Consider the following 26,954-nt stretch of genomic DNA (forward strand, 5'->3'; position numbering starts at 1 on the left):
AGGACATTACTACCATATGATGAAACTGAATATTTTTATTGAATCTATTGTGTAGTGCCAGTGGACCTGAGTAGAAGAAATGACACTGGAGAGAACATAAAAGGAGTTTCTTTTCTCTTTAGATGGGCGTAGGAGAGTTCAGTATTACCAGAAAAACTGCTTTGAACAATGCTGATAAAGGAGAGGTTTAATGAGGCTGGGGCTGTTAGTGGAAAATTAGTCTGTATTAGGGTATTATTCCTTCAGGGAGCGTTTATAATGCCGGCAGGAATGTGGGAAGGGGGGCGGATCAGATTCCGGCACAACCTTGCAAGCTTTCAGCTGCTGATGCACGGTGCACCTGCGTGTTCCCCTCCTGACCTCAGACCTGGCTCGACAATCTCTGGTATCTGGAAGTGCGAGGAAAGATCAGGTTTTTAATTTTTTTGTGTGGGGGGGAAAAGAAAAATCCATCCTTTTTTTTTTTTTAAAGCTTAGAATGCCTTGTATTTTACATATTTTTAAAGGATACTGGAAGCTATTTAGTGGGTATGCTTTTTAGTGGTTTGAGGTTGGAGGTTTTAAAAAAAAATTTTAAAGGTAGTATCTTAAAGATCTCATAGTGATATGTCCAAATAGATGAATAATACTCAGTTAAAAAATCTGGTTGGTTGGCAAGACTAGAGAAATTAATTTCATACTCTTTTGCTTATCTCAGGAAGAATGTTCCTCCTTTAGCAAATGCAGATTCGGACATGACAGCTTAGGCATTTATCTCATTTGTGGAGGTCTGGAATAGCATCTCATTTTCAAATTGTAGAGATGTAGAGATAAAATGTAAATAGTGCTGTACGAAAATTGCCACTTCATAACCCTGTACACCATCACTGGTGGCTGCCGTAGGAACTTGCAGATTGCAAGTGTGCATAATTTACGTTGCTTGGATTTAACTGTTTTGTAATTACACTTTGATTTGTATTTTTTTTATCAGACATGGTGGGGTGGTTAAGCTGTGCTGCTTGTGAACTTCCATGTGAATGATTTCATGGTATAAAGCTGTGCTTATTAAATGCATGCATTTTCTCTTTCCGAGTTTAAAAGCTGTTTGATTTGGCATCCGTAGCTTATTTCTTGCTGTCTACTTAATTGAATAGCTTCTCTGTTTATCTTAAAATGCAGATAAATGGCTTTCAGCGCAGTGTTTATAACTTAATAGTTCCTGAAACGAGAGTCAACATTATCTCCTAGACTCTACCAGTCATAACTAATGATCCCTCTGCTTACAGTGTTGAGCAAGCCCGGAGACACTGAACCCTGCAGAGAGCAAGGGCCCTGTGCAGTGGGAGGATAGTTTGTGTGTGATGGCGCCTGCCAGACACGGCTTTCATGGCTCAGTAGTGTTAATTGGGAACCAAAATTTGTCCTTGGCCACCTCTAACCTCCAACCCACTATTACTGAACTGTTCTACCAATGTGGATACAAACCTGAGGGGCAGTTGACAGCACACAGTATTCTCCCTTCCCTCATCATTTAAGGTGAATATTATCACTTTGCTCTTATATTTGCTTCAGGTTTGTCCATCATTTGCACGTTTTGCAACACAAAGTCTGTGCAGAAATTTGGTGTGCTTTAATGTTCCAAACATCACTGGCAGGCAGCCTAGCAAAGGCATTGTGTTGAGGCCTGGAAGAGGATGAGAAAATAATTAGGCAGCTGGCAATTACTATATTTTGTTCTAGGCCTTTTTGTATGATATTTAAATTTGTTAATGAAAGAAAGATTTTTTTTTTATTTTCCTGACATTTGGCTTACTTGTGAATGGAAAGTGGTAAGCTTTCCTTTTTAATGGAGTTAAGTGTGTCTCTGGGAAGAGAGAAAGAAAAGAAAGAAAAGTCAAGTGGGTTTGCCACCCATCAGTAAAGCTCTATTATTATTACCTTGGGAGCAAAAGTTCTTCGCTTATCCATCAAATTAAAATAATATGGGGAGCAATGATGAATCATGGTGTTAGGGGTTGATATTCTTCTACATTCTGTCAGCTTGTCAATATGACCTTTTCCTGAGATTTTTAACTTGCAAGAAGAGTATTTTATTGGAAATCACAGATTTGTATTGTGAGGTGGATATCACTCTTGAAGTATTTCAGCCAGCACAGTGTTCTGGTTTTAAACAGGCAATCTAGCAGAAAGCTTTTGCTGGGTTTAGGTGAAGTTCAACTAGAGCTGTACAAAACAGTCTATGTCCCTAATTCCTGTGTCTCCCCTGCCATCTAGTCCACTATTTTGAGAGCTATTTAAACGTAAACATTTAGGTGTGTGACTGGTTGTAAAAAGGACTGTATATGAAAGTTGTTCCTACTTAAAGACATTTATATCAGTCTTGTTTATTCTCCAGCTTCCATGTTTTTCACTGTTATTCTCAGTTTTCACGTTATCTTAGAAGTAGGTTTTGAGCTTTGTGTTGGCAGAACAGCAGGCTGGTACAGAGCTGGTACAGTCTGGGTAGCACACGTGCTGCAAGTGCCACAGTGTACAAAGAAAGCAAATTCAAAACACTGCTTACAACTCTGAGGATGATTTTGTTGGACATTGCCGTGAACGAGCTCCAGGAGACACGAGGCACAACAAGCAGGATGCCCTCAGAGAGTTAAACAGAGGAATGTGATTGCTTCCAGGAGCACCAAGCAGTTTCTAGCAGGACCACGATTCACCACTGTGTTGGCAAAATTTAGACATCATCTGTCTTTTTCACTTGGTACGTGTGGTCTTGATAGACTTACAGGTAGTTCTCTAAACTGGGGGTGAATCAGGAACAGACTAGAGCATGGAGGAGGAAAAATTTAGCCATTGCCTCTGCTAATACCAAATAGCTTTAAAAAAATCATATGCTAGGCTCCTAAAAAGGAATTAAGTATTTGAAAAAAAACCATATGCAAATTTTTTGAAGGAGGAAATTAAAGGCAGCTTTTTTATTTTGATGTTATGTTGTATAAAGTCTTGTTTCTTGCTTTTTACTCTGTGATCTATCAAATATTTAAATGTCCTACTTGTTTCAATCAGCATCTTGAAGAGTTAGCACTTCTATAAGAAACCAGTTGAAAGTTCATATAGTTCCAGATTAGTTATGAGCATTTTCTCATAGGAATAAAGCTCCTATTTCTTTGGAAATAATCCCATTGGTAAACAGCAGCTGCAATAAACCTTCCACCGAGAAATTTGATATGTAGTTCTGATTGTGCAGATATCTCTTTTTTTCATCACCAGTTTCCAAACATGGAATTAGATTAGGGAGTGATGGAGCAGAAACTGAAGTATCATTTGTAGAGAAGAGCATTTCAATAGAAATAATGTGAGCATGTTGTGACTGCAATGTCTGATGTTTACAGCTTAATATCAGAAAGAAACATTAGTAACTGGTCATCTCTGACATTAGTTGGTCATCTCTGACAGTTACATGCTACCATGAAAATTATAGATGTTATGTCAAGGAGGTGTGGTATATTATGTGATATAATATATTATTTGGAATAAATCACAATTACCAGATTAAGTTAACTAAATTATTTAAAGCATCTGAAGTAATAGTTTGTGTGGTTTTGTTTTTAAATAATACTGGATTTTTAAATATAAATACACGTGGATCACAATTACAGGGAATTTTTAACAATGAGGGGTCAAGTTGCATAGCAAGTATCAGGATCACAAAATGCTCTCAATGGCTATGTACTCTACCTTGAAATAAAATTATTGCTATTGTTCCATGATGAGACCAAATTTTGATTTCATTTGATGCAGTTCATCAAGTTTCCTATCCTTTATTTTTTGTTTGTTTGGTTTGGGGTTTGGGTTTGTTTTTTCTGTTTATTTTTGTTTGTTTGGGTGTGGGTTTAGGGGTTTTTTTTTTGGCTGTTGTTTCTTGGTGTTTCATTTTTTGGTGTGTGTGGGGTTTTTTTTGGTTGGTTGGTTGGTTGGTTGGTTTTTGAGGTCTTTTTGTGATATGCTATGATAAAGCCTGTGTACTCTGGTAGCAGCATCACGACTTCTTTGCTGGCTCTTTCTCTGAAAAGAAAAAAAATCCAAAATTGCTGGTTGCATGCCATTTCTTTTCATAGTCTGTTCTCAATTGGCATTTTCTTTACCATAAGAAGCCTAAAACCCCATCAAAACCTTCTTGTGATTGCTCCCAGTGGCGAATATGTATTGGATTGGGTAACTGTGGTGTATCCTGTATCACAAGCAGTCACACTTTAAAGGGAGGTGAGGAGCAGAAGGCTCCAGCTCCAGCGTGCACTTTATATACTGACCTTGGAAGGCATTGCCAGCCATCTGGAAAGGGTTAGGAATTCTCTGTTGCTCAGGATCTTTGTTTTATTTGTAATTCCAGGATTTTCTTTCTCCTTCACCTTTTCAGTGTCACATCCCCTGTATCCCGAGCACCCCTTTGCGCCCGGCTGCAGTAACTCCGTTTGCCAGCTTACAATCAAAGCCAGCCAGGGGGAAGCAGCTGAGCCGCATTAAGCAGAGGCAGCCCGGGCTGCATTTCTTTAGTGCTGAATAACACGCCACAGGTGCAGGATTAGCCCAGCCTACGGTGCTGTGTTTGCTTTGCAGAGCCACCCTCTGCCTCCTCACATGGCTCTGATCCTGGGGGAGCCTGGCAGCGAGGCAGTGAGCGCGGAAACTCCGTGTAAGTAGAAGGCTTTGGCTTTTCAGCTCACACACCACTTGTGCTTCCCCCTCCTTCTCTTTCCCTTCTTCTTTTTTCTTTCTTTCTTTCATTTTATTTTATTTTATTATTTTTTTTTAAAGCCTGCTTTGAGCAGAGCACTTAAGACACTGGGAAAAAGAAATTAAACACTGAAGTTCAGTGGGTTCTTCAGAATGGACAGAGAGGGACTGGAGAAAAAGCAGTGTTGCTGTTCTGCTGGCAAGATGTGGAGCAACAGGGTCTTGTGTTTGCAGCTTTGGTTCCTGCAGGGACACACACACACACACACTCTGGAGATTTCCTATTAATTCACTTGGGCTGGGGGTCAGAGTTTGGACAGTGTCAGGAGCTGATGCAACCTTTAGGTGCACTTTTGGTTGGTTTAGATTTAAGGAGAAAGGTGATAGATTTACAGAGAAAATACTGCAGATAAAACAAAAGATTTCCTCTTTGGTGAGGATTGAGGAAAAAAGAGGTTTTTAGAAGAGCTGGTACTTGGGAATCAGCCTGATCTTGAACTTTAAAGGATGTTTCACTTTTTCTCATTTATGTTAACCTTTGGATTTGAATTTAATTTAAAAATAAATGTTTTGGCAGTAATAGGCTAATTTTGCTGCCAGGTTTGCATTGTGGGCATGGATTTCACAGCTGGGACTGGTTTTAGCCTTAGTGATGGTCACCCTTCTGTCTAACTTTGATGATATATAATGCTTGTGTATGTCAGTAAAGCTTATTAAAATGCTGCATCTGTTATATGCATTTCAAATACTAGTTCATTGGAAAAATAGCCAAATAATAAAAACAAATGTATTTTTTTCTCCTACTCATTTCTGTTCATATCTGGCTGGACACAGAAAAAAGAAGTTTTACGTTTGATGAGAAATTTGTAGAGAATGAAAGAAAGGTGGTCATGTATCTCGTGACAACTTCTGGAGGAGGAGAAGAGCACATGGGATGTGAGCTTGCCAAGGGTGTTTGCAGTGCACATTTCTTAGGCTTTGAGGTTGTGTATGAAGTGTAGTTGGGAAGATACATCTGCATGGCATTGGGATAAAAGCAAAGCAAGCAAACACAAGGGGGCTTGAGGCTGGAACTCCTCTTGCAGACGTCTGAGTGGGTGGGCGAGCATGGAAGTTGGTGGGCACAGGTTGATGGGTTGGTGGCAGTGTCACTGGCATGGGTGGCACACATCCCTTTCCCAGACATGAGCTCTGGAGCATTCAGAGGGGGAAATGCTTTCAGGCTGCTCAAACACTTCTGGAAAACTATAGTGCTTATGTCTGCGGTCAGAATTCATTGTTGTTGTTGTTCCATGAGTGCAATTAATTTTGGTTTGCAGTGGAGATGCTTTCCTCCCCCTCTAAATGGATTTGTTTGTTTTCTGTCAAAGTGAGTAAGTCAATGACACTTTCTGTTGCATTCAGCCGTGTTTGCAGAAGATAAGGTTTGTGCCTCAGCCCTCGTTCATGAGCACAAAGATTTTCTTCATGGCTCACGGGTTCCACACATGCAGTTCAAATGCCTGTGCAGTGTGTGTGGTGAGGCCAACAGTAGCTGCAGTCAGTTCAGCTTAACAGGGCAGGAATTTGTGCTGTCACTTGTTCAGTTGCTTAAAACTCTGCTTGGCCTGGTGACCTGTCAGAGTTGGCATTTGCCTCCAGGCAGAAGAATTCTTGGAGATCCTTGAGCACTTCATTCAGCAATAGTGAGTTTCTGAGAGTGTCATAAACACATGGGATTTTGGGAAGCAGATGGCATTAATCCATGAAAAATTACCAAAATACTAGTTATTTTTTTCAGACACCAAATAATCTATCCTTCTGGAAGATAGACAAGCACTTGAGCAAAGTTGGAAGGGGATTTGGTAGGAAATATCATTATCCTCATGATTTGGAAGCATGGTAAATTAATCAATAAACCAAGTTTAAAGGAAGTTTTATATATATATATATATATGGCCACAGATTTTGAAAAAAAAAAATTATTAAAAATATATAAGCATGCCATAACAGCTATTTGACACTTCTGGTTTTGTGAAAATCTACACTATCTAATTTATTCTTATGAAAAGAGAAAAAGGGAATTGCACCAAGGTAGCAGATATTAGAAAGGAGTTGCTAATTTATGAAGTAGGTTGATTTTTAGGCTGAGCAGGGGTTATGTCACATTTACTCCTGAACAGACAAACCCAGTCAGTCAGAAGGGCACTGGCACCTCTGAACAGTGTTGGCACTGGTTTCTGCAAGCATGGCATGTGCACATGCTCATTATATTTAAATATCCAGGTGCAGTCTTTGATCTTGAGGTGAGAATGGCTAGCTGGTATTTTTATCTTCCAGGCACTATTTTTGTCTCAGCCTCATGGTGCTCTTGTGTTTCTTCTCTTTGGAAAGGCAGCGGGAGTGACAGTGATTTATTAAACATATCTAAGAGATCCATGAGGTCAAAGCTGTCTCTTGCTGTTTTTTTTTTTTTTTAAATTCCATTGTCTGAATGCCTCAATCTCAATATGATCTGAAATGATAATAAGTAAAATCTGCAGCTTGCCCAGTGCAATCTTCTCTGCTTTCCTAAAGATCAGACAGCAAAGCATGGATTAGTAGCAATGGTATCACATTGCATTGCTTCCCATCTGTGTACTCTTTCCCCTGTTGCTGCTGTTCAGGAGAATTTTCAAGATCACCTGTAGTGACATTTGCATAATCTCCTGATGATGATATTTGGTGTTTGCTGTTTGGAACTGCAAGTGTATGTGGTGATCTGCTGGGCTTAGAAACAGAAATAACTACCATAGGATGTCAACAGTAATCTTCCAGTATTGTTTTAAAAAATATTTTTTTAAAATGTGGAGTGTGGCACAGACTCTGCTGTTTGTTAATATCCAAACTGCCTTTTTGACATATTTGTACTCTAATTTCTATTCCCTGTTTTGAGTATAATTTAACTAGTGAATCTATGTTGACCACTCCTGATGACTTTTCTGTCATTCATGATGACAGAGATGGCCTCCAGAATGAGGTGCTCCATCATTCTCCTTTCACAGAATATTCTGACTTGGAAGGGATCCTCAAGGATCATCAAGTCCAGCTCATGAGTGAATGGAACAAACCCACCCCCTTGGTGTTATTAGCACTATCCAAGTGAGCTCATCTCAGGCATTAAAGTCTGTAGGTTCTTGCTCCTCCCTCCTGCCCTGTTTGAAGACTGGGGTGGCATTTGCTTTATTCCAGTTCTCATGCACTGTGGATTGCCACAACCTTTCAAAGATGATCATGAGTAAATTCATTCTGGGGTGTCCCAGCTCTCTCACCACTCACAGATGTGTTCTGTTAGGGCCTTTGAACTTATGGCTATCAAATCTATCTGTTCTCTAAGCCAATCCTCCTTGAGGAAGGGAATGTCTTCCTTAAAGCATTCCTTGTGGGTCAGAGATTGCTGAGAGATGGTCTTGACACTGATGCAGAGGCAGCCTTCACTATCTCTGTTTTCTCTGTCCAGAAGAATCTGTCATTCTCACACTGGACATTGGATGTCACCTTAGTATTTATGAAGTATTTACATTTAATTGTTCCAGATTGATAGCTCCAACGCATTTACCTTTGCTGTATATAACACTACAGCCCTTTCTTAAAAAAAGGATTAAAAATTTAAAAATTGTGTTGGTGTCTTAATGAGAATTATATGAACTATCTGCTCATTCATCTTTGCAAATATTAAAGACTAACTTACATTTTAAAAGCTTTTATTTTGTTATGGAGCATTTGCACATTAAACCAAAGGATTGTAGAAGGTAGAATTAGGCAAGATGTTTGACACAGTTGGGGAATATTTATTAATGGGGAGTTACAGTGGATAAGGATAGATTTTACTGAGTCCAAGCTGACAGGATAAAACACTTTGCATGGACTTTCCTTTGGAAATTTTAAATTTGTCTTTCTTTTCTACTTTTTTTTTTTTTTTTTATGTTGTGTACATTGTCTCATGCTATGAAAAATGTGCCAAACAATTCCCAATATCTTCCAAATGAAAAATATGTCAAATATTAGCTGTGGGCATCAGAAATGAGGAAAACAGAGAGTAAATTACATGTGCATTTTCCATGGGCTGTGTTACCAGAGAAGTCTTTGTAAGTTGTGAGTATGGGAATGGGTTTTAGTTTGGAGGGTCTTTTCTCAGTGGCTTTGTCACAGCTTGTTTCACTACATGCTAAACTTCTTAGGTAATAATTCTGATAAATAAAGACATAGTTCAAAGTGCTGGATGCTTGATATTGGCACTCAGTGGCAATTCTGTGAATATGGACAGGACCAGTTTTAAAGAAAATTGCCTTGACAGATTATTTAAAAGTACATTTTATTTTAGACCTTACTTGCATTATGAATAGAAACAAAACCACCCTAAAATTTGAAATGCACAGATGAGAAGGAGCAACTTGTAGGTTCTCTGTATTTTGTTGTACAGGAAATCCAGCATAGGTGGGAAATGGTACAAATCATACATTAGCCCTACAATTTTACATTTTTTGTAGTATGTCAGTTTATTACAGTGGATATATATCAAGGTTTTTTCAAACATTTTCAAGCACAGATTGGTACCAGTTTGGGCTCACTAGTGCAAAATAATCACACTATAAAAAGCAAAGTGTGCTGTTGTTGTTTTGTCTGGTGTATTAATGCCAGATTTTGTTTACTGTGGCTTTGGATCAAAAATATGAAGGTCTCAGCTTCTGATATTTCCTTGAATTTTATGGTAGCCTTGAATATCCAGCAAAGGGAAACTGTCATGATCCAGTTTTCCTTCTCTGTTACATAATTATCACCAATAAAAAAGTGTTTTACTGTTACCTCTTGACTATTTTATACAGTAGATCAGGCTGAGTTAAGAGGTGTAATTTATTTCAAGTCTTTTAACTGTGCTGTGTTTTCATTGCTGACTATTTGCCAGAAAATATCCCATGGAAATTCTTTTATCTGTAACTGTAAAGTACAGCGAGTTAGCAGTTACTTATTTCCCTTTTTCCTGAAACAATCATGTTGATGGTATAACCCTGCCTGGTGGGAAGTCATCAGGCTGTGGTTTATGCTATGGCATAGGAAACTCTAGCAGGGTGTTGTATTTTAATAAAAGTCTGTTTGGACAGAAAGCACACTATGTAGATTAGTGCAGGGTTGTGGTTTAGTCTTGTGATTTAAAATTTCCATCTTAACTATTTTATCAAGTTGACTGACTTTCTTCTCAGGTTTGCATTGTTTTGGTTTGTTTTCAATTACTATTTAGACACTTTTGTATGAATATCCTTAATTTCCAGTCCAAAGGAGCAGCTGAAACAGTCATTCCATGACATGTGGAGCTTCTTAGGTGCATGCCTTCTCTGAATCAGTAAGCCTTGCTCCCAGCCACAGGATGCTGGTGTTAGACTGGGGAAATGTGAATGGATGGTATTGAACCAATCTGAGGCTTCAAATACCCTGTGTAGAAAGAGGAGTGAGCACAAATATCTGATACTTTATTTTTTTGTCCTTAGCATCTGTTTGGGGAAGGAGCAAGTCTGGCTTTTACTCCTTACAAACCCCTGCAAGGTCATGAGAGATTTGCTTTCTTCACTGCATTGACAGCACATAAATCTCACAGCTGTGGCACAGAAATCAATCTGTTAAGATAACTACTGCTAATTCTTCATCCTCCTGGAACAGGATGGCTTAAAATTCAGACCACAGAATACAGAGAAACAGAATAAAGAGCTTTTCACCTCCTGCCCTACCAGACTTGTTGAATCGGAGCAGTGCCCAAGAGTCATTACCATCTGATGGCTGTGGGCCGGTGTGAAATGAGTTACTGGGCTTTATCCAGATCCTAGTGGAGAAGTTCTGTCCAAATCACATAACTATGGCTACAGCTGGCAGAGGCTGAAGTGCTTATTGGCAGCCATGGCAGAGATTTTGAGGACTGAATGTACACTGAGAGAGTGGCTCTTTAGGTCAGATTTTTTTCTGCACCTACATGGGCCAATGTGAAGCTTAAATAGGTGATTTTCGTTTTGTGTGGGAGGTACCACTGCCTGCAGACCTGTCAAACCAATAAACAACAACATTGTTTAAAACCAAGTTAGAATTCATCCTCATAGTTATTTCATTGTCATTGTGGACTGGGGATCTATGATTGCTTCTCACACTTCAAAAAAATTACAGCAGAACTCCCTGAAATGCCATGAAAAGGTTTGCCCATATGATGGAGCATTTTGCTGCAAATCTTAGTACTGATTGATGGAAGACTATATCCAAGAAGGATTATTTGTTGACAGTGGAGGTTAGTAGGGGTTTAAATTAGACATTAACATTATCCTTCATGACCATGAGAATAACTTTCATTTTACAGCACTTTATTTTCATTGTTTTCCTTCTGCTGGATTCAGGATCTCTGTAGATGCTCCTTTCTGTAAAGGACCACAGAGCATGGAGGAAGAGGCACACTAACAGATGGAAAAAACAAAGCAGTAGCATTCTGCACACAGTTCCCATTCTCAGGTAGAGATGGATAGCAGAGGCCATCACATCACAGTGTTCAGTGGTCCCAGTCCTAGAAAGGGAAGTACTTCCCAAGAGCAGAACTCCAAAGAGACATCAAAGCCCTGGCAGCTGACTGCCAGTCCTTGTGGTGCTTTGTACATGCTGGTGAATTTTAGTGGAAAAAGATAGTTAAGCTGAGAAACTCAGCTGAACTTGATGAATCTGTTCCAGTCTGATGATGAACTTCAGGTGCTCAACTGGGTATTAGGTGGAAGCAAAATACTCGGCTACATTTGTAATTCCAACTCTCAGAAGGTGTAAATTTGAATGCCAGCCTATTAGTCCTAAATTTTCCCAAAACCAAACTGCATCTCTCTGAATAGCCACCTGCGATGCTTTGATGGTACTTCAGATTTTTTATCCCAATTCAGCAACTTCTGACCATCTTATATCTGAGAGTACCGCCAGGTCTAGGGGCATAAGCTGTTGTTTATGGCAAGTTTTTGCAGAAGCTGTTCACGTTGCTGATGAGTGATGGCCACAGATTGTGTTGGGGTACAACTGTCTTACATGCTTGTTGGAAAAAGGAATGATCTATGGTTGTATATATTATTAGGATGGTATTTAGCTGCCTAAATTTAACATATTCAGACACCATCAAATGTGTTATCAAACCTTTACCCCATTTTTTTGTGCTAGGTGTAAGAAGCTTTTGTCTTTACACTCCTTGTGGGGGAGAGATCCCTGCTAAAACTGCAGGTGGCTTGTAGGAAGAGCTGTGGAAATGATGTATAGAGCAAACTATTACACTTGAGCTAGAAGTTCACTTGGTTGCCAGCTTATAGTCTGAAAATCCTTGACAGGAATACTAATAGTTGAACATTCCTCATTCAGTGGTGACAAGGTAATGCTGATAAAAATTGCTGATTGGAAGACAATTTAGGGAATCCCTAATCCTGTGACCCAGGGAGGAAACATCTGTTGATATTAATTTGTTATACACAGGCTGCCTAATCGTGTTAGGAGAAACAAACAACAGTGCATTTTCCCCCTTAATTTAAGCATCTTCTTCATGTTAAGGTACAACTGCAAGCACATAACACATATATGCATGCACTCATGCATTTAGTTTTGATTTTGCCAAATGTTAGTGAAAACAGTGTGGGACTGACAGCCAGTTGTGTTGTGAATCCAGTTTATATCTTAATGCTGGGCACAAGGGTTACAAGCCCATGGTTTGTGTATGTTTTGTGACTGGTTTTCTGGTTTGACTTTAGAAACAGGTGAGCTAATCAAGGAGCCAGTTGGTTTCAGTGGGGTACAGAGGTCCTGAGCAAAGGTCAGGCTGTGTGAGTTTTGTGTTTCATAGGAGTATTAGTCTGGCATGGTGAATGATTCCTTTTCATGTGTATCACCCTAATATTATTAATTGTGCAAGGAATGTGGAAGGGCTGTGATGTTAAAGAGACTAGCACTTCTCTAAATGTTCTTGTGTGCAAAGCCCCACTTCTCCCAGAGCTAACAAGTCACAGCTTTTTTCTGACTTTACTGGGGATAAGCTTGCATTGTCTCATGTTACACTACAGAAAACTAAAGCCTGGCTTCCAGTTGTTGTTCCCAGTGCCTATCCATGCCTGTCCTGTGCTACCAGAGCCAGCACAGGCGAGGAGGGATATGCAGCGTGATGTGCCCTGGCTGGTCCCATGCTCCCAGAAACCCAGGCTGGGCTTTTTCAGTCCTCCTAAGGGCAAGGGCTGGTAGAACCATGCTTCCTCCAGCCTTCCACTGCTTCAGAGTCCATCAGCTTCACTCTCACCTCAGCTGTTGATTGCAATCCAAGTCCTGAAGTGTAGCTACTTGTCCACATCCCCTCTGCCTGTTTGCCCACCCTGTCTCTCCATAGGGAGCTAAAAAAGATAAGGTTTTTTATTGTCAGCTCCACGATAAATCAGTCTTAATGATGGAGATTTGGAGAAATGTTAGAGTAAAGGGCAGTCAAAATAATTATAATACCAATTGTTTATAAAGACTTAACAGCAAATCAAGACTGTTGGAGACAGCTTCTTGTAAATGACCCTTTGGTAAGTTTTCTTACAGGGAACCAAAAGGAGAGTGAGGAACCGCCAGTTGAAGCTTTTCATGCTAATCTCATTTTTGTCTTTGAGGCTTAAAACTTTCACAAGGGCTGAAAGCTGATAATTATGAGTAGAGCTGGGGGAAGGAGGTTGCTCAAACAGCTCCTAGCCTATCACCAACATCTCTAGCTGTACTCCACCAGTTCCATGGAGATTCAGTAGTCTGATATTTTTAGAAATAATCACCTCCATATATTTCAGCATTGTTCATCCAAAACCACATTCTTCTCTTTTACTTTGTTTATAGACTTTCCTTTTACAGAAATGAGCTCTTTCCCTTGTTTTCCAAGCAGTGCTTTTGTAATTCAGTGACAGAATGTGCTGTTGAATTTGAAAGAACATCACTTTCTGTTAAGTCTTTGTTGAATTGTGTGCCCATGTTCTGTTTTGCCTGGAGTACCATAAATCCCACTGATTTTTATGGGGTTCACTGAATGTAGATCTGTGTCGAGTGCTGTAGAGATAAAGGGAGCTCAGAGGTGTAACCAAGGATTTGACCTGTGTAATGCAATAGAAGAAAAGCTGTACTGTGCAATATATAATAATAAAAGCACAGTATATCTCTTGGCAGTGGCAGGACTTGAACATCAGTGCCTTTGATCTAATACCACCGAGGCCCAATAAACCTCAACCACAGCGACCATTTCAAACTGCAGAACACTCTGTAGTGAATGCTCAACAACTCAAACAACTTTAGTAAATTTTGATAGGTAGAAGTAGTTAAAAACCTTCATTTTGAGTCTTGCAGCACAAGAACTGTTTCTTTTCCTTCCTCTCTTACAGCCAGTTTTCTAGACAACATGCCCTTGCGAAGTTCTGGCAAGCTGGGCATGGAGACCAGAAAAGATGGTGAGAGTACAGCCCCTGCTCCTCCCCAGAAGAAGCTGTCCTGCCAGTGCCACCACCACTGCCCTGAGGACTCAGTCAACAGCACCTGCAGGTTTGTGGGACAGATACCTGTGATGATACATGGGAAAAGAGACTTGTGGTAGCTCAGCAATATCAAGTTGCAGGTTTTTTAAGCAGTAATATGTCAATGACTTGTTTTTCACTGTGTCTAAAAATCAGAAGTAATTTTTACCTAGATATCGGCTGCAATGGTTGTTTTGTTAGGACATACACATATTTATCATTTTAGATAATACTTTTTTTAATGCATTGCATATGAAATATTCTGAAGGTTGGCATTTGTTTTTAGAGGTGCATGCAGTTAATGAGAGGAGACCTAATGGAGATATATTGAAATGTCAATAAATGCTTATGGATTTATAATTCCTCTCAATAGAATACTGCTTATAAGAACCCTGGTCTTTGTTTGTGTCTGTGGCAGCTGTATCTGTAGATCCTTAAGGTTTTGGATTTGTGGGGTTTTTTTTGTTTGTTTCCATGCTAAAAGGAAATCTATCTTGAGGTGAAGTGTTGAGTATTTTTGTCTACTAGCTGTAGCCTTCTGTTTAATTTTGAGTGTAGAATTCTACAGATTTCTCATTGGGTTGGATTCTGCTTTCTCAGACCTTTTGGCTCCCTGGGGGAGAGGCAGGTCCAGATGTGCACAAGCTCCTCAGCACTGGCTGAAGTGAGCAGAGGTGACTGAGGGCACCTGTGGGGGGACCAAGCTGCTGTTCCCCTACCCAAAGCAGCTCTTGGGGTGCTACTGAGTGAAGGTTGAATGAACCTCTGTCTTGGCTTGGGGTGCAGGCACAGTTTGCTTTAGCTGCAGCAAATTTGGGCTGAGCTCTTCTTGTTCCATATGAGGAATTGGAACTTCTCTGCTTGGCTAGGGCAGGTGTGATACTGGAGATACCAGCTGTCAGCCAGTAGCTGTGGGAGGGTCAGAGAAGCATTGAAGCAGGGCACAGATGTGAGCCCAGCTGGAGAGGCAGTGCTGTTTGAGGTGAGATTGTCTCACATGGTGTCAGCTCTTCAAGGCAGACTATTTAGAAGATAAACAGGGAAAGCCTAAGGTTGCTGAAGGTACTGATTGTTTTGTTGGAATTTTGAGTGTGGTTTTGCAGCCTGACTTAATTCTCCTCAGCCTGCAGTTTCCTACTAAAACATATCAAAGTTTTGATAACAGCTGCAAATACCATTTCCCCTTTCTAACCTCTTCCTGCAAGCCCATGCTCCAGCCAGGAGTTAGACCTAGCTGCTCTCACATGACAGTCCATTTAAAAAGCTATAAAACCCCACTCTGATATCAATTTGCAGATCCCCTAGTGTGAATCAGCTGTTTCCTGTTCCTGCCCAGCAAGAGCCACAGCTTTCATATGTGCTGTCTCACACATGCAGCAACAGGGAATTTGACTCTTAAATCCATGAATTAGGAAGCACAGAGGGATCAGTGCTAAGGAACTGGCTGTACAAGGTTTATCCCCCAGCTGGGCAGGCCTGCTGTTGCATGTTGCTTTGAAGGCATCACTGACATGAAGTGTTTTTCATGGAACTATGAGTAAATGTCCTGTTAGAATGGATTTCTGCATTTTCCCTCACTGCAGTACTTTAAAGAAACTCTCTTCAGAGTCTCCTTTATGGTGTCACATGTCAAACTTTTTTTTAGGTGTTAATGCCCAAGGATAGGCAGTTAAGTGGTAATAAAACACAAAATTGTAACCCCTTTGGTCTTCATAATCCTTGAAGACTTTGGGTTTGAATGTTCTGCTTTGCTGCCAGAATTATTTTTTCCAATTCAGACATCAAAATAATTGAAGCTGGAATTTATCCATCAAATATTCATCACTTTTCTGTCCAGTCAGGAGTTTCCTGGAACATTCAGGAGACTTGCTCTAGATCAGCTCCTCTCTCCTGCCCTGTGCTGTCACCTGCCCACTTGCCCAGTGAGCAACAGTGTAAGTGAAGAATTGCTGAGGAGTTTGGAGTAATAGAAAACAAATTAAATTAATTTAAATGCACTGCCTTCATGGCTTGTCAGCAGTAATCCTGTTCATGATAGTGATCATTGTTGTGGCTCCCACTGCCTTGGTGTGAGAGCTGCAGTGAGGTGTGAAGCACTCAGCACCCCACGTGTTCCCTGCATCTGCCTGTTAGTGTAATAATTAATTTTTTAAATTCCCTACTACACAGCTGGAATTATGGGTTACAGAGAAAAGAAGATCCTGAGCCTGCTCTTGGGAAAGAGTGGTTATTAGGTGTCTGGTTAGCTGGTTATCATGTATCTGATTAGTTGGCTGGATAGAGACCAAGTCTCAAAAGATTGGAGCACAACCTACCAGGTTAGCAGGGATTATTAGTTTCCCCTGAGTTTTGGGATGATCCTACTAATCAGGCAGTAACTCTTGTATTTTATTCTGTGTGAATGACTGTTGGCAGAATTTTAAAGCACTCAGGGAATCACTGAGCATCACTATAAAGGAAGTTTCTCCATTTTGAAGTTCAAGAAGTATAGATCAGAGTGTTTGAAGAATAAATTTACTGCTTCAGATTAAAAAGTTACTGCATTGATTATCTGCTTTTCTCAGATGTAGCAGCTAGAAGCATTTTGCATTTTACATTTCTAAGAAAAAATTAAAAATCAAACCTCTTGTCAGCTCTATCAATCTGTTAAGCTTTGGGCTGTGCTTGGACCTTCAGAGTTTGGACCTGCCAGCCCAAGAGGAATAAGCCAGTGTGTTCTGGGGCACCCAAGGGCCTGGCAAAGCTCTGACACCCAGGAAATTTGCTGAGCACATCCACAGCCAGGGCTTGGCCTCTGGAGAGCACCAGTGTCCTTACCAGAGATCTTACTAAAGCAGTGAGGCATTTTATGAGCCCAGGAGCAAGAGCCTCTGAAAATGCAAAAGCATTTCCAGCTGTGTTTAAATTAAAACTCTCAGAATAGAATAGCTAGCCCTATTGTTATCACCATTAAAATTTTCTCATAGAAAGCAGCCTGTCATCTCACATGAAGATTTTTATCTGCTACCACAGATATTCAACTTTAAAGTATATATCTGGCCCATAGTACCAGGAGTCAGAATGTTTATATAAAAATGAGGACATCTGGTGGCCATTTAAAATCCTCTCCGTAATTGTATTTGTAGAAATTTAAAAGCCAATATTCTTTAACCTCATCTACATCAAATCCTTCTTCAGCCTGCTGTGTTCCTACATAGAATTCCCCTTTCTTTGCACTTCTGCAGTTTAAGTGCTTCAGAGAACTAAGGATAACACTGCTGGTAAAAAGGCCAGAATTATTTTCTATCTAATCAGAAAAGCTGTAGCTCTAGTTAGAGTGTTCTGTAAAAATGGAGCAGTCCATGAGCACAGTGAAGTTTTGGAGATTACAGGGTGAGCTCATCAAGGGAGGGTTAGTGCCAAGGTGTGGCAGAAGGGGGCCAAAGCAGGAGCTGAGGCTGATCTCCTCACTCACCCATTTCCCCAGGGATGTGTGAGCACAAAGGGCAGAGACAGCTCCTGCAGTAGCCCTTCCCTGGCTGGAGACTGGCACTCCTGTGCCGCTGCTCAGGGCTCTCTGCAGGGGAAAGAGGGGTGCTGCACTCAGGGACCTGGTGGTTAAAACCTTTGGAGAAGGCTCACAACCCCCTGCTTGTAAAGGGTGTGCCAGACTGCTGCATTCAAAACTTTATTCTTCTTTCTGAACATCTGTGTGATTCATAAAAGGCTTTCAGTAAAGATGGTCAAAGCTGCTTTGAACACAACCAGGACCTTGTTTTATTGTTCCATTTCAAGTTTTCTGTGTTCAAAGTGAATGCACGGACAGTTGTGTCTAATCATAATTAATTGCATATTTTAAAATGTGGTGTTAGGTCTAATTGGCTCTGACTGTAATGGGATTGCAGGAGAGGCAGAGGCTAATTAGGTGCCTTGTCACACTCTATTTTCATGCACAAATAAATGCTGACAGTTTTAAAGATTGGGCTGATAAAGTTTAAGTTCCTGTGTGTTGCCTACTAGATTGTTTTTCTGCCCAACTGTGTCTTTGGTTATCTAAAGCATTAAAATAATTGAGTTGCTTTTTCAGTGTTACCAAAGGTGATAACTCACTTGAGTGATGTTATTTTCATTCTCCTGTTCTCCAGATAATATGACTGAATTTTCTTTGTCATTTGGTATGTAGAAAAGACTTTGACAGTGGCCAAAGCACTGAGTTCAGACAACTTTTGTTTTAATCAACTTGAATTTTAAGGAAAACTGAATCTTTTCTGATAAAGGAGCTATGGTGAGATCTTAAACGTTAGCCTTTCAATTTTTTAATGTTAATTTTTAGATTTCCTCCTTTATACAGGAGATTTTTTCATCATTTTAAAAAGAATGCAAAGATTTGTCATGTTACTTTGGATAGAAGAGAAATGATGCTTGTGCTTTTTCTGGTATCAAAATGAGGAATATAAAGAGGAGGAGTAAAAAAAAAAAAGTAATAATACTTGCACGGACTCATTTGAAATCAAATTATGAAAGTTACCTATCTCTTTGTGATAGGCATTGAATGAGGGAAAGATGTTGCTTTTATGTGTTGCCATCCCTGGCTGTGTCACACACTCCCAGAGCTGGACAGGAAATCTCCAGCAGGCAGGTTTTGGTAGCTGAGGAATCACAGCTTCTGTGAGAAATGGCTGCTGGCCAGTGGGGACATCTGTGTGAGCAGATGCAAAGCTGTTGGCCTTGGTTCCTCTCTTGTGGCATTTAGGAAGGGTCTGAGTTAAGATCCCTGCTTTCTTTGTGGTCATCTGTAGTTGTAGCAGCACCTTCTATATCAGCATCTGTCAGTGTTTCACTGTTAACTCCCTTTATTTTCCTGGCATTTGACTTGGCTGCAAGAATTCACTCTTGGCAAATGTGACATAGCAAGTCTGTGCTTATTAGTGATTGGATCCAAAGTTAATTTAATCACTCCCCTGCACCATTCTCTAATAAAATGGTACTTCAGTGGAGGAGGTTACTGGATGTGTACCCAGATGTATCCAGCACCAGCACATTGAATTCCTTCTTTACACACCATTTGCAGAATCAAATTATGCAAAATCAGAATTCACATTGTAGATTTTTAAAAAATAGCAGTTCTATACTACTGATTTTTTTTTTTTTTCTAGGAAGTGGAGAAAAGGTTTTTTCTTACTTCTTTGAAGTATCAGTGATGTACAGATGTTTCTCTTTCTGCAGTAACCAAAATGAAGATGAAATTTGAGACTGTGCCCACATCTCTGACTTGTTCTTACTGGCTCTGTTAGTGTGAGCAGTTTCAATTCTGCCCTAATCAGGTGTGAGGTGGGTAATCAATAAAGCAGCAGGGGTGTGCCCTGCTCTTTTCTGGCAGTGTGTGGTCCATCTGTGAGCCAGGAGAACAGGTCAGGGCCCAAAGGAGGGAAGCAGGTAGGAGATCCTTCTTTCTTTTCAAAAGAGTCACTTCTCCCTCTCACCCAAGCACCTGAGAAATTCTCAAAAAGATAATGATTTCTTACCTTGCATGAAAACTTTTTGTTATTTGGATTTTTCTTAGAGCTAGAGCCAAGCAGTACCAGTGTTTATTCTGCTCAGCAATGCTATTTTTTTTCCCTTCATTATTCTAAGGTCTGTAAAGAGCATGATTTATTCTTACTTTTGGAGCTTTAGAACTTCTTTATTTTGCTCTACCGAAACTTATTTTTTCTTTTTAAATTTAGAGTAAAATTTTTAGAGGAGCTGAAGTGCATGAGGAACCTGAATTTAATTTTCAGAAGTGAGCTAAGAATCAGAGTCCCATATGACAAGTGAGAGAAATAGATTTAAAACTGCTGACTTTGTTTCTTTTTCTCCCTTTTGCAAACAATTTGATTTTTTTCTTTCCCTGCTTTTCTGTGATGAACCAAGAGTTTTGGGTTTTTTGCCATGGCCTGTTAGCTGTGGAGTCCATTTTTGTGTTTTACTTGATAGCAATTCATTGTTTTGTTGCTCTGTCCCCTGGGTTAAACTTACTCATTACTTTGAATCAAAGGCACCATGCAAACAAATAAAATCTAATCTAATATAATATTCTACTCTAATGGATTCCTTACAGTCTCTCTTGGCAATCCTGTTGTTCCTATCTTTTCAGCCCAAGCAATGACATCAAGGTGGTTGCTGCTCACAAGGGTTACTGTCTCCTTTGCCTCACTGTGTGTGCAGTGTCAAAGAAGGGCAGAAATCCTCCTGGCTTCTCCAATAAAGTGATTTGTTATGTGCAACTGGTTACTTTTCAGATCCAGGAGTCAGTAAACCCATGATAGATTATTATTTGCAGTAATGAGCTTACTGTGGCTGGGCCCTGCCCCACTAATATAAAAATATGCCACAGAAAATGTTTGACATGATCCTATGCAGCATCTCTTGGTCGTGTAGCTAATACTTACAAATTGTGTTTGTCTCTTAAATGTGTAACTGTGGCTCTTGTTTCCTACATCTTCATTGCCTTTGCTGCTGATGCTCTTTAGACTCTTGTTTCATTCAAGTAAGGAGCAAATCATGTGGAATTTTGCTGTATTTAAGTTTTCTAATCTTTTTTTCTTTTTATTTCCTTGTTTTAACTGAGTTTGTTTCTTCTCTTCTGAAAAATACTCATTGCACATAATAGCCAATGTTATTTTCCTGAGCAAATAACAGAATTTTTTTTTTTCTGTGACTTAAATGTCTTATAATAAAGAGTTTTTTTCTTTATTTTTGGATCTTCTTCTTGCAAATCAGTCAGGTTTTGTTTCTTACATGTTGTGTATCCCCCTCAGAGTGCTGAGAACTTAGTGTACAGCAGTCTCAAAATGCAGCCACCCTTTCCATGCCCTCCACTCCCTCTTTCATAGCATTCAGGCATCTGACCTTCATGAAGGAAGGACATTTATCACCAGCACCATCTAGCCATCTGTTAGTGTACTTGCCCTCCCTGGTGCACGTTCCTGTAAACAGAAGCATTATGGATCACTTCAGGCTGGTAACCCAAGTAAACATCTATGAAGGGTGATGGTGATAACTCAAGGACTCATACACAGGAGTGTTGCAGTCCATAATATTATTAAAACAGGAATCATGAATCACTCTTGATAGTATTTTAGGTTCAGTATCTCAAAAGTGTTTCTTTCTTCAGGTCTCTACCGTGGTGCAAATATCGACACCTCGTTCCTTGTGCAGCTCTGAAGCTTGCAGTGTGCAGGTTTCCAAGGTCTTAACACACACTGGTGACCACAGCTGGGGTGTTTGTTAGTGTTTGGGGTGTTTGTTAGTGTTTGGGGTGTTTGTTAGTGGGGGTAGGCTGGATGTGGTGCACAGGTAAGTGCTCAGCTCCGAGGCAGAGCCTCCCCTGTTTGTGCAGGAGCTGCTCTGCAGCAGCCCCCGTGTCCATTTGTGAATGGCAGCTTTGCCTGGCAGGGAACCAAGTTTAAGACAATATTCAATAGCACATTTTCACTTCAGTGCCTTTTCCTGATTCCTTCTTTCCAATCCACAGCACTGATGGCTACTGCTTCACCATCATAGAAGAAGATGAGTCCGGTGGACATTTGGTCACCAAGGGATGTCTTGGATTAGAGGGCTCGGACTTCCAGTGTCGGGTGAGGAAACATTTTCTGCCAGAGTGTCACTTGAATTTTTGATAGTTTTCCATTGAAGTGCAGTCAGCAGACATTGCTGTGTCCATGTTTTTCACTTCTGTTCATTTAGCAGGTAGTTAATCTGCATTGATTACTGAGGGAGTGCATTTGTATCCCCAGAAGATGATACCATAGCTCCTGCCAATAACAACAACTCATGTTTTTGGTTTTGGCACTGCTGCTATTAGTGACATCCCACTCAGAGGAAGTTTGGATTTAGAGAATTGCAATCTTAACTCATCAAATCTCCTTTCTAGCTAAAATTAGTTAGGATATTATTTGATGGACTGCAGCAACATCTGTCTTACATGCGGTTGCACTTTGGTTTGGGAATTTTGGTGCCAGATATTCCCTTCAAGTACAGTGGTCACCTGATGGAAAACAAGTATCACTGCAAGAATGGAAGGGGTGTGGAAAATAGAGCAAGGTGGTTCTGAGGTGGTTAACCTTACATGGTTTTAGATGAGTACAGGAATGATCTAATCATTATTGCTAATGTAAGGTATTTTATCCAGCTTCCCACGAGACCAGAAGCTGCAGTGAAATTAGTCCACGCAGCAATTCCTGCATTATCCTGGCTAATCTGTTTTGGATACTCATATTAACTCATTTTTGGTCTAGCTGATGGATGTATGTGACTTTCACACTTCTGACTTGCATCATTAGAGAAAGTCAGTCCCTTCTCCAGCATTGAGGCACCAACAGGAGTGACTTAGGAGTGAATTAATGTCTTAATTACCTGGATGAAATATTGCTGGATATGCTGGTTGGCAGAAATCCTAGAAATCCTCCACACATCCTAGAAATCTGTAGCAGATTGCAGTCCAGCTAGCAAGCACATCTTTCAAGTGCCAGAACGACTGTGTACATTTACAACACGGTAATGACTTGCTGTCTATCTGGATTGCTTGTTGCAGGACACTCCCATTCCACACCAAAGAAGATCTATTGAATGTTGCACAGGCCAAGATTACTGTAACAGACACCTTCACCCTACACTGCCACCACTGAAGAATAGAGGTAAGGGGGAGAAAATTCAGTCGTAATTATCTTTTCCTGCTGTTGGTCCTTGTGCCTTAGGGAAAAACAGAGCACAGACTGAAGCACCCTATCCAAAAGCATGTGATTAGAGAGATAAATGGCATTAAACAGTATCTCTCCATTCCTGTAGGTTGTGTGTGGAGTGGTGGTGATGCTTGCTGTTATTTCTGCTGCACACATGCAGCAAACACATTGGGGATGCATTAGAGTTGCATGATGCTGTCCTAGCACGGACCTGCTGAGCTGCCATAGATCATTTCACAAACCTAGGCTGGTTGTGGCAGAGGATGGCTCTTGCTTGTATTTTTGTTAGCCTGATAATAAAATGGAATCCTCTCTTCCAGCTCCTGTAACATGCATTACTGTCATTCACACAAATTGGTCGGTTCAAGTTGACAGAAGTCTTTTTTCGTATTTGTAAGACCTGATCATCCTGTACTAAGACAATAATGACTCACTGAAGTGTATTTTTAATGTGAAAAATGTAGCTGAAAATAAAATGTAGGGTAAGAACTCACACACTTTAAAAAAAAATTATTCGAGAGCAAATGGACATTATTAACTCAGTAGATACTGAGGCAAGGTTTAAGCATTTTTGTTTGTTTGTTTGTTAAAAAGTCACTTTCTGAAAGCTGGTAGAACTATTTTTGTGTGGGTGTTCAGAGTACATTTTATAGAAGTGCTTTCCTAAGGAAGTGTAAATTCATCCCTAATAAGCCCTTGGCATCAGCAGGAATTGTGGCAGTCAGCACCGAGTCAGTTCGGAGTGCAGAAGAATTTATCATCGTGGTGCTCTGTGCTGAAGATCCAGATCCGTGCACAGATGCACTCTCAATTTCAACAGCAGATCCTTGCACAAGTGCATGCTCAGAGAGAGCCTTCACTCATGTAAGCTGTTCCCTGCAGGCCTGTGAAATGCTGCACAGATGGGCTGCAGAGTCAGGCCTTTGGAGAGCAGTATGTAAATACTTCATGGTTTACCAGCAAGGCATTAAGGCAGCGAAACCTCATAAAATTCTGACTTCCAGTAGAAGAGTTATGTACTACTTTGTTGGCTTATTTAATTTTAAAAAGTCCTTTGGACTGAGAGAGAAGCTCCAAAAAGCAGTCAATATTTGTTCACACTTACTTAGTCTTTCATTAAATACCAGTTTGGAAAACACTGCCATGATTTCTTCTTGCTACTGGATGAGTTTATTCTACATTAGGACTACTTAAAAATGCTGAATCAGTGCCTAATGCTAGACATCCATCTTATTAGGATTTTAGTTATTTGGCAATGCTATCTGCTACTTATACAGAAAGCAATGAACCAAGCTTTTAGAAGTGGCATAAGTTGTTTGAACCAATGCTGGGTGTGATTTGTATGTATATAGGGTAAATAAAGTATTGCTTGGGAACCATGGTGGCAGACCCATTGAAAAACAGAATATATTTAAAAAAAAAAAAATTCAGAGAGTTGGAGCAGGGTTCTGTCTCTTCTGTGTTGCAAAGTTGACTATTTTAGCATGACAGACAAAAGGTGATGAAGTCACTCAACATACTCAGAAGATCTCTTTTTTTTTTTTTTTAAATAAGCTCTCCCACTACCAGCATCTTGACAGTGTTTTGTAGAAATGCATTTCAGGAACTGCTTTAATAAATTTGCCTGGACAGGCCTGAAGTCATCACCTTTACTAATGCCTTAAGTTAATATGTCATTCTTGGTGCCAGGCCTGTTTTCATTTGTTACTGCTGTATCCTAGTATGAAGCCTCAGAAGAAAAAGCCATAGTTTGAACCACAGACCCTCACTGAAAATAGGTACAAATACATGTTATTGCCAGTGCCCAGCCCTGTGATCATTGTTTCTACTGGAAGCATTTAGATTAGTGTGATTGTCTGAGTAATGTTAGAATTGTATATCAAGTTTAACATAAACTGTAAGTACTTCTTGGAATAAACTTCTTGGAATAACCTTCTGGCCTTCAGGGTTCCATGAAAGATACATATGCTCCTCAGCATCTAAAGAACAAGCAGAAATTTGGCTTCTGGTAAATTCACATCTGAGGTGATACCTCATGGGAAACAAAGTCTAGGGAGAGCATGCAGCTGCAGGTCAGAGGCTGTTGAACTGAAAATTGACCTCTGCACCAAGGTAACAGCTACAAAGACAAGTGACTTGTGTCCTCTAAGTGCTTTTCCAGGCCTGGCATGTGCTGCAAGGAAAGATTTATGCCACACTCTATCCTTCTCCTCTCCCCCCTGGAAAGAAAGGACCACATACATGAAAGTGAGAGCTAGAAAAATTAACACTGGTCAAAGCAAGACTTGCTAAGTAAGATGGAAGAAACAACAGCTAAGCCTAAGTTTTGAGCTCATCTTGGTACTGAGCTAGCAGGATAAAATATCCCAGAGAAACCATTAAATCCTTGTGCCAGCCATACATCTGTCTTATTAAGGAAATGAAAATCATAATTGGGTCTGATATAACACCTCTGCTTTAAACAATAAAAGATATTCCTGGAAATCCCAGCGAAAGCAGGGGCTGAGACCAGTCAGAAGGAGAAATATGTCTTTACTGATTTAGAGCCTATATAAGCAGAAGTGGTGGTGCCACCGTGTCTGGCTCCCTGCCTGTATAGCCAGTGATGAATGGGCAAGGGAATGATTGGAGGAATGATGGGGTTTGATGTGTGCACAGTCTCCACGCCTCAGATTTCACTGCCGTTTTTACTTGGATAGCTGTAACATGCTGAACTGGAGGGACCTGGGGTGGGAGGACAGCCTCCTCTCCCTTTGATATGCTGACTTCTGAACCTTCTGGGTGGCATTTTCAATGCACTCCTCAGCATGGTCCCTCTGATGACAGTGAAACAAGTGGTGGAGGAGGGGGAAATTGCAGGAGAAAAACAGAGAGGCAGCTTGGTCTCACCAAGCTCCCTGCTAACACCAGCCTGTATCGCTGTTTTCCTACAACATGGAGCTGTTCCTGTGCTGTTTGCTGGGCTTCACTGTCACCAGCCAGCCTGGCTTGGTGCAGCAGAGCAAACAGACACTGCTGGTGTAAGGATGGGGCTTGCATTTATTTAATCTTGTGTTGTCCGCATGCACACCAGCAGGTTCATGAAGTCCTCAAGTTAGCCAGTAAATGAAATCCTGCCAAAATGCTTTAAAAACACAGGAAGTGTTTGAAAGGTGGGACAGTACCTCACTACCATCAGTATTGCCTCTCAAATAGCCAAATAAATAGAAGGGCATATGGGACTTACTCTCCCCTCCTGTGAGAGCCAGTTGCACGCCTGTGCTGTGCACAGTGAGCCACTGCTGAAGCTGTGCCACTGTCAAGAGGGTCAGCTCTGCATCTGGTCAGAGTCTTGTCAGCTGCTCCCAGCAAGGAGATCAGAACATGTTCCTTTGTGTCTTCCATGCTTTCCTTACACCTGCTTCCCATAACTGCATTTGGGTACCCAAAGAAACTTGCAGTGTTGGAGCGTGAAGTTCATCTGAGAGCTGCACAGCACCTCCAAAATGCCTTCTGGCCTCTGGGAAAAACAGACTTTACTTTTCTGAATGGCAGAAGCCCATTAGAAACTTGGAGCATACATTTGGATCACTTAAACCCTAAAAACTATGGGAATTTGATTCAAGATTTCAGCATGTTTATCATCCCTCTCTAAATGTACATACTTGTACGTGCACAGACTGCGTGAACGGCTTCATGGGCAGTAGTGTCTGCAAAAATGCACGGATTTCCATGGCTTTAACATCCAGCAGACACAAGTATAAGATCTGAATTGTTCCCTCTGCATCTGGCATGCCCAGAAGCCCATCGTGTTGTGCTCTGTGAAGTGGGAGCACCCTTGCTGTGGGTGGTTATCCGGGTTTCTCCCAGAAAACCCTTTATGGTCTCTGTGCTCTGCTTATTCATCTGATGGGCTGTGACATCTGAAACTGTTTTAGAGGGAGGTGCTGGCTGGCACAGGCTGCTTACAAAGCACAAAGCAGAGCCCTCAGCCCTTCAGGAGAGCTCTGGATTCCCCGGCGGGCTCTCGGAT

The 26,954-nt window shown here is 40.7% G+C and overlaps 1 protein-coding gene across 3 annotated transcripts in view; it reads left to right on the plus strand.

Annotated features, from left to right (window-relative positions):
- BMPR1B (bone morphogenetic protein receptor type 1B) overlaps positions 1–26,954 on the plus strand; it is a 95,869-nt gene that overhangs the window by 54,459 nt on the left and 14,456 nt on the right. For all 3 annotated transcript variants that reach the window (XM_056489840.1, XM_056489841.1, XM_056489839.1), the window contains exons 2-4: positions 14,112–14,268; positions 21,736–21,838; positions 22,795–22,897. In XM_056489840.1, the coding sequence (XP_056345815.1) occupies positions 14,129–14,268; positions 21,736–21,838; positions 22,795–22,897 (346 nt within the window). In that variant the 5' untranslated portion in view covers positions 14,112–14,128. The remainder of the gene's footprint in view (positions 1–14,111; positions 14,269–21,735; positions 21,839–22,794; positions 22,898–26,954) is intronic.

This window comes from Oenanthe melanoleuca, chromosome 4 (genome assembly GCF_029582105.1).
Source record: "Oenanthe melanoleuca isolate GR-GAL-2019-014 chromosome 4, OMel1.0, whole genome shotgun sequence".
Classification (NCBI taxonomy): domain Eukaryota; kingdom Metazoa; phylum Chordata; class Aves; order Passeriformes; family Muscicapidae; genus Oenanthe; species Oenanthe melanoleuca.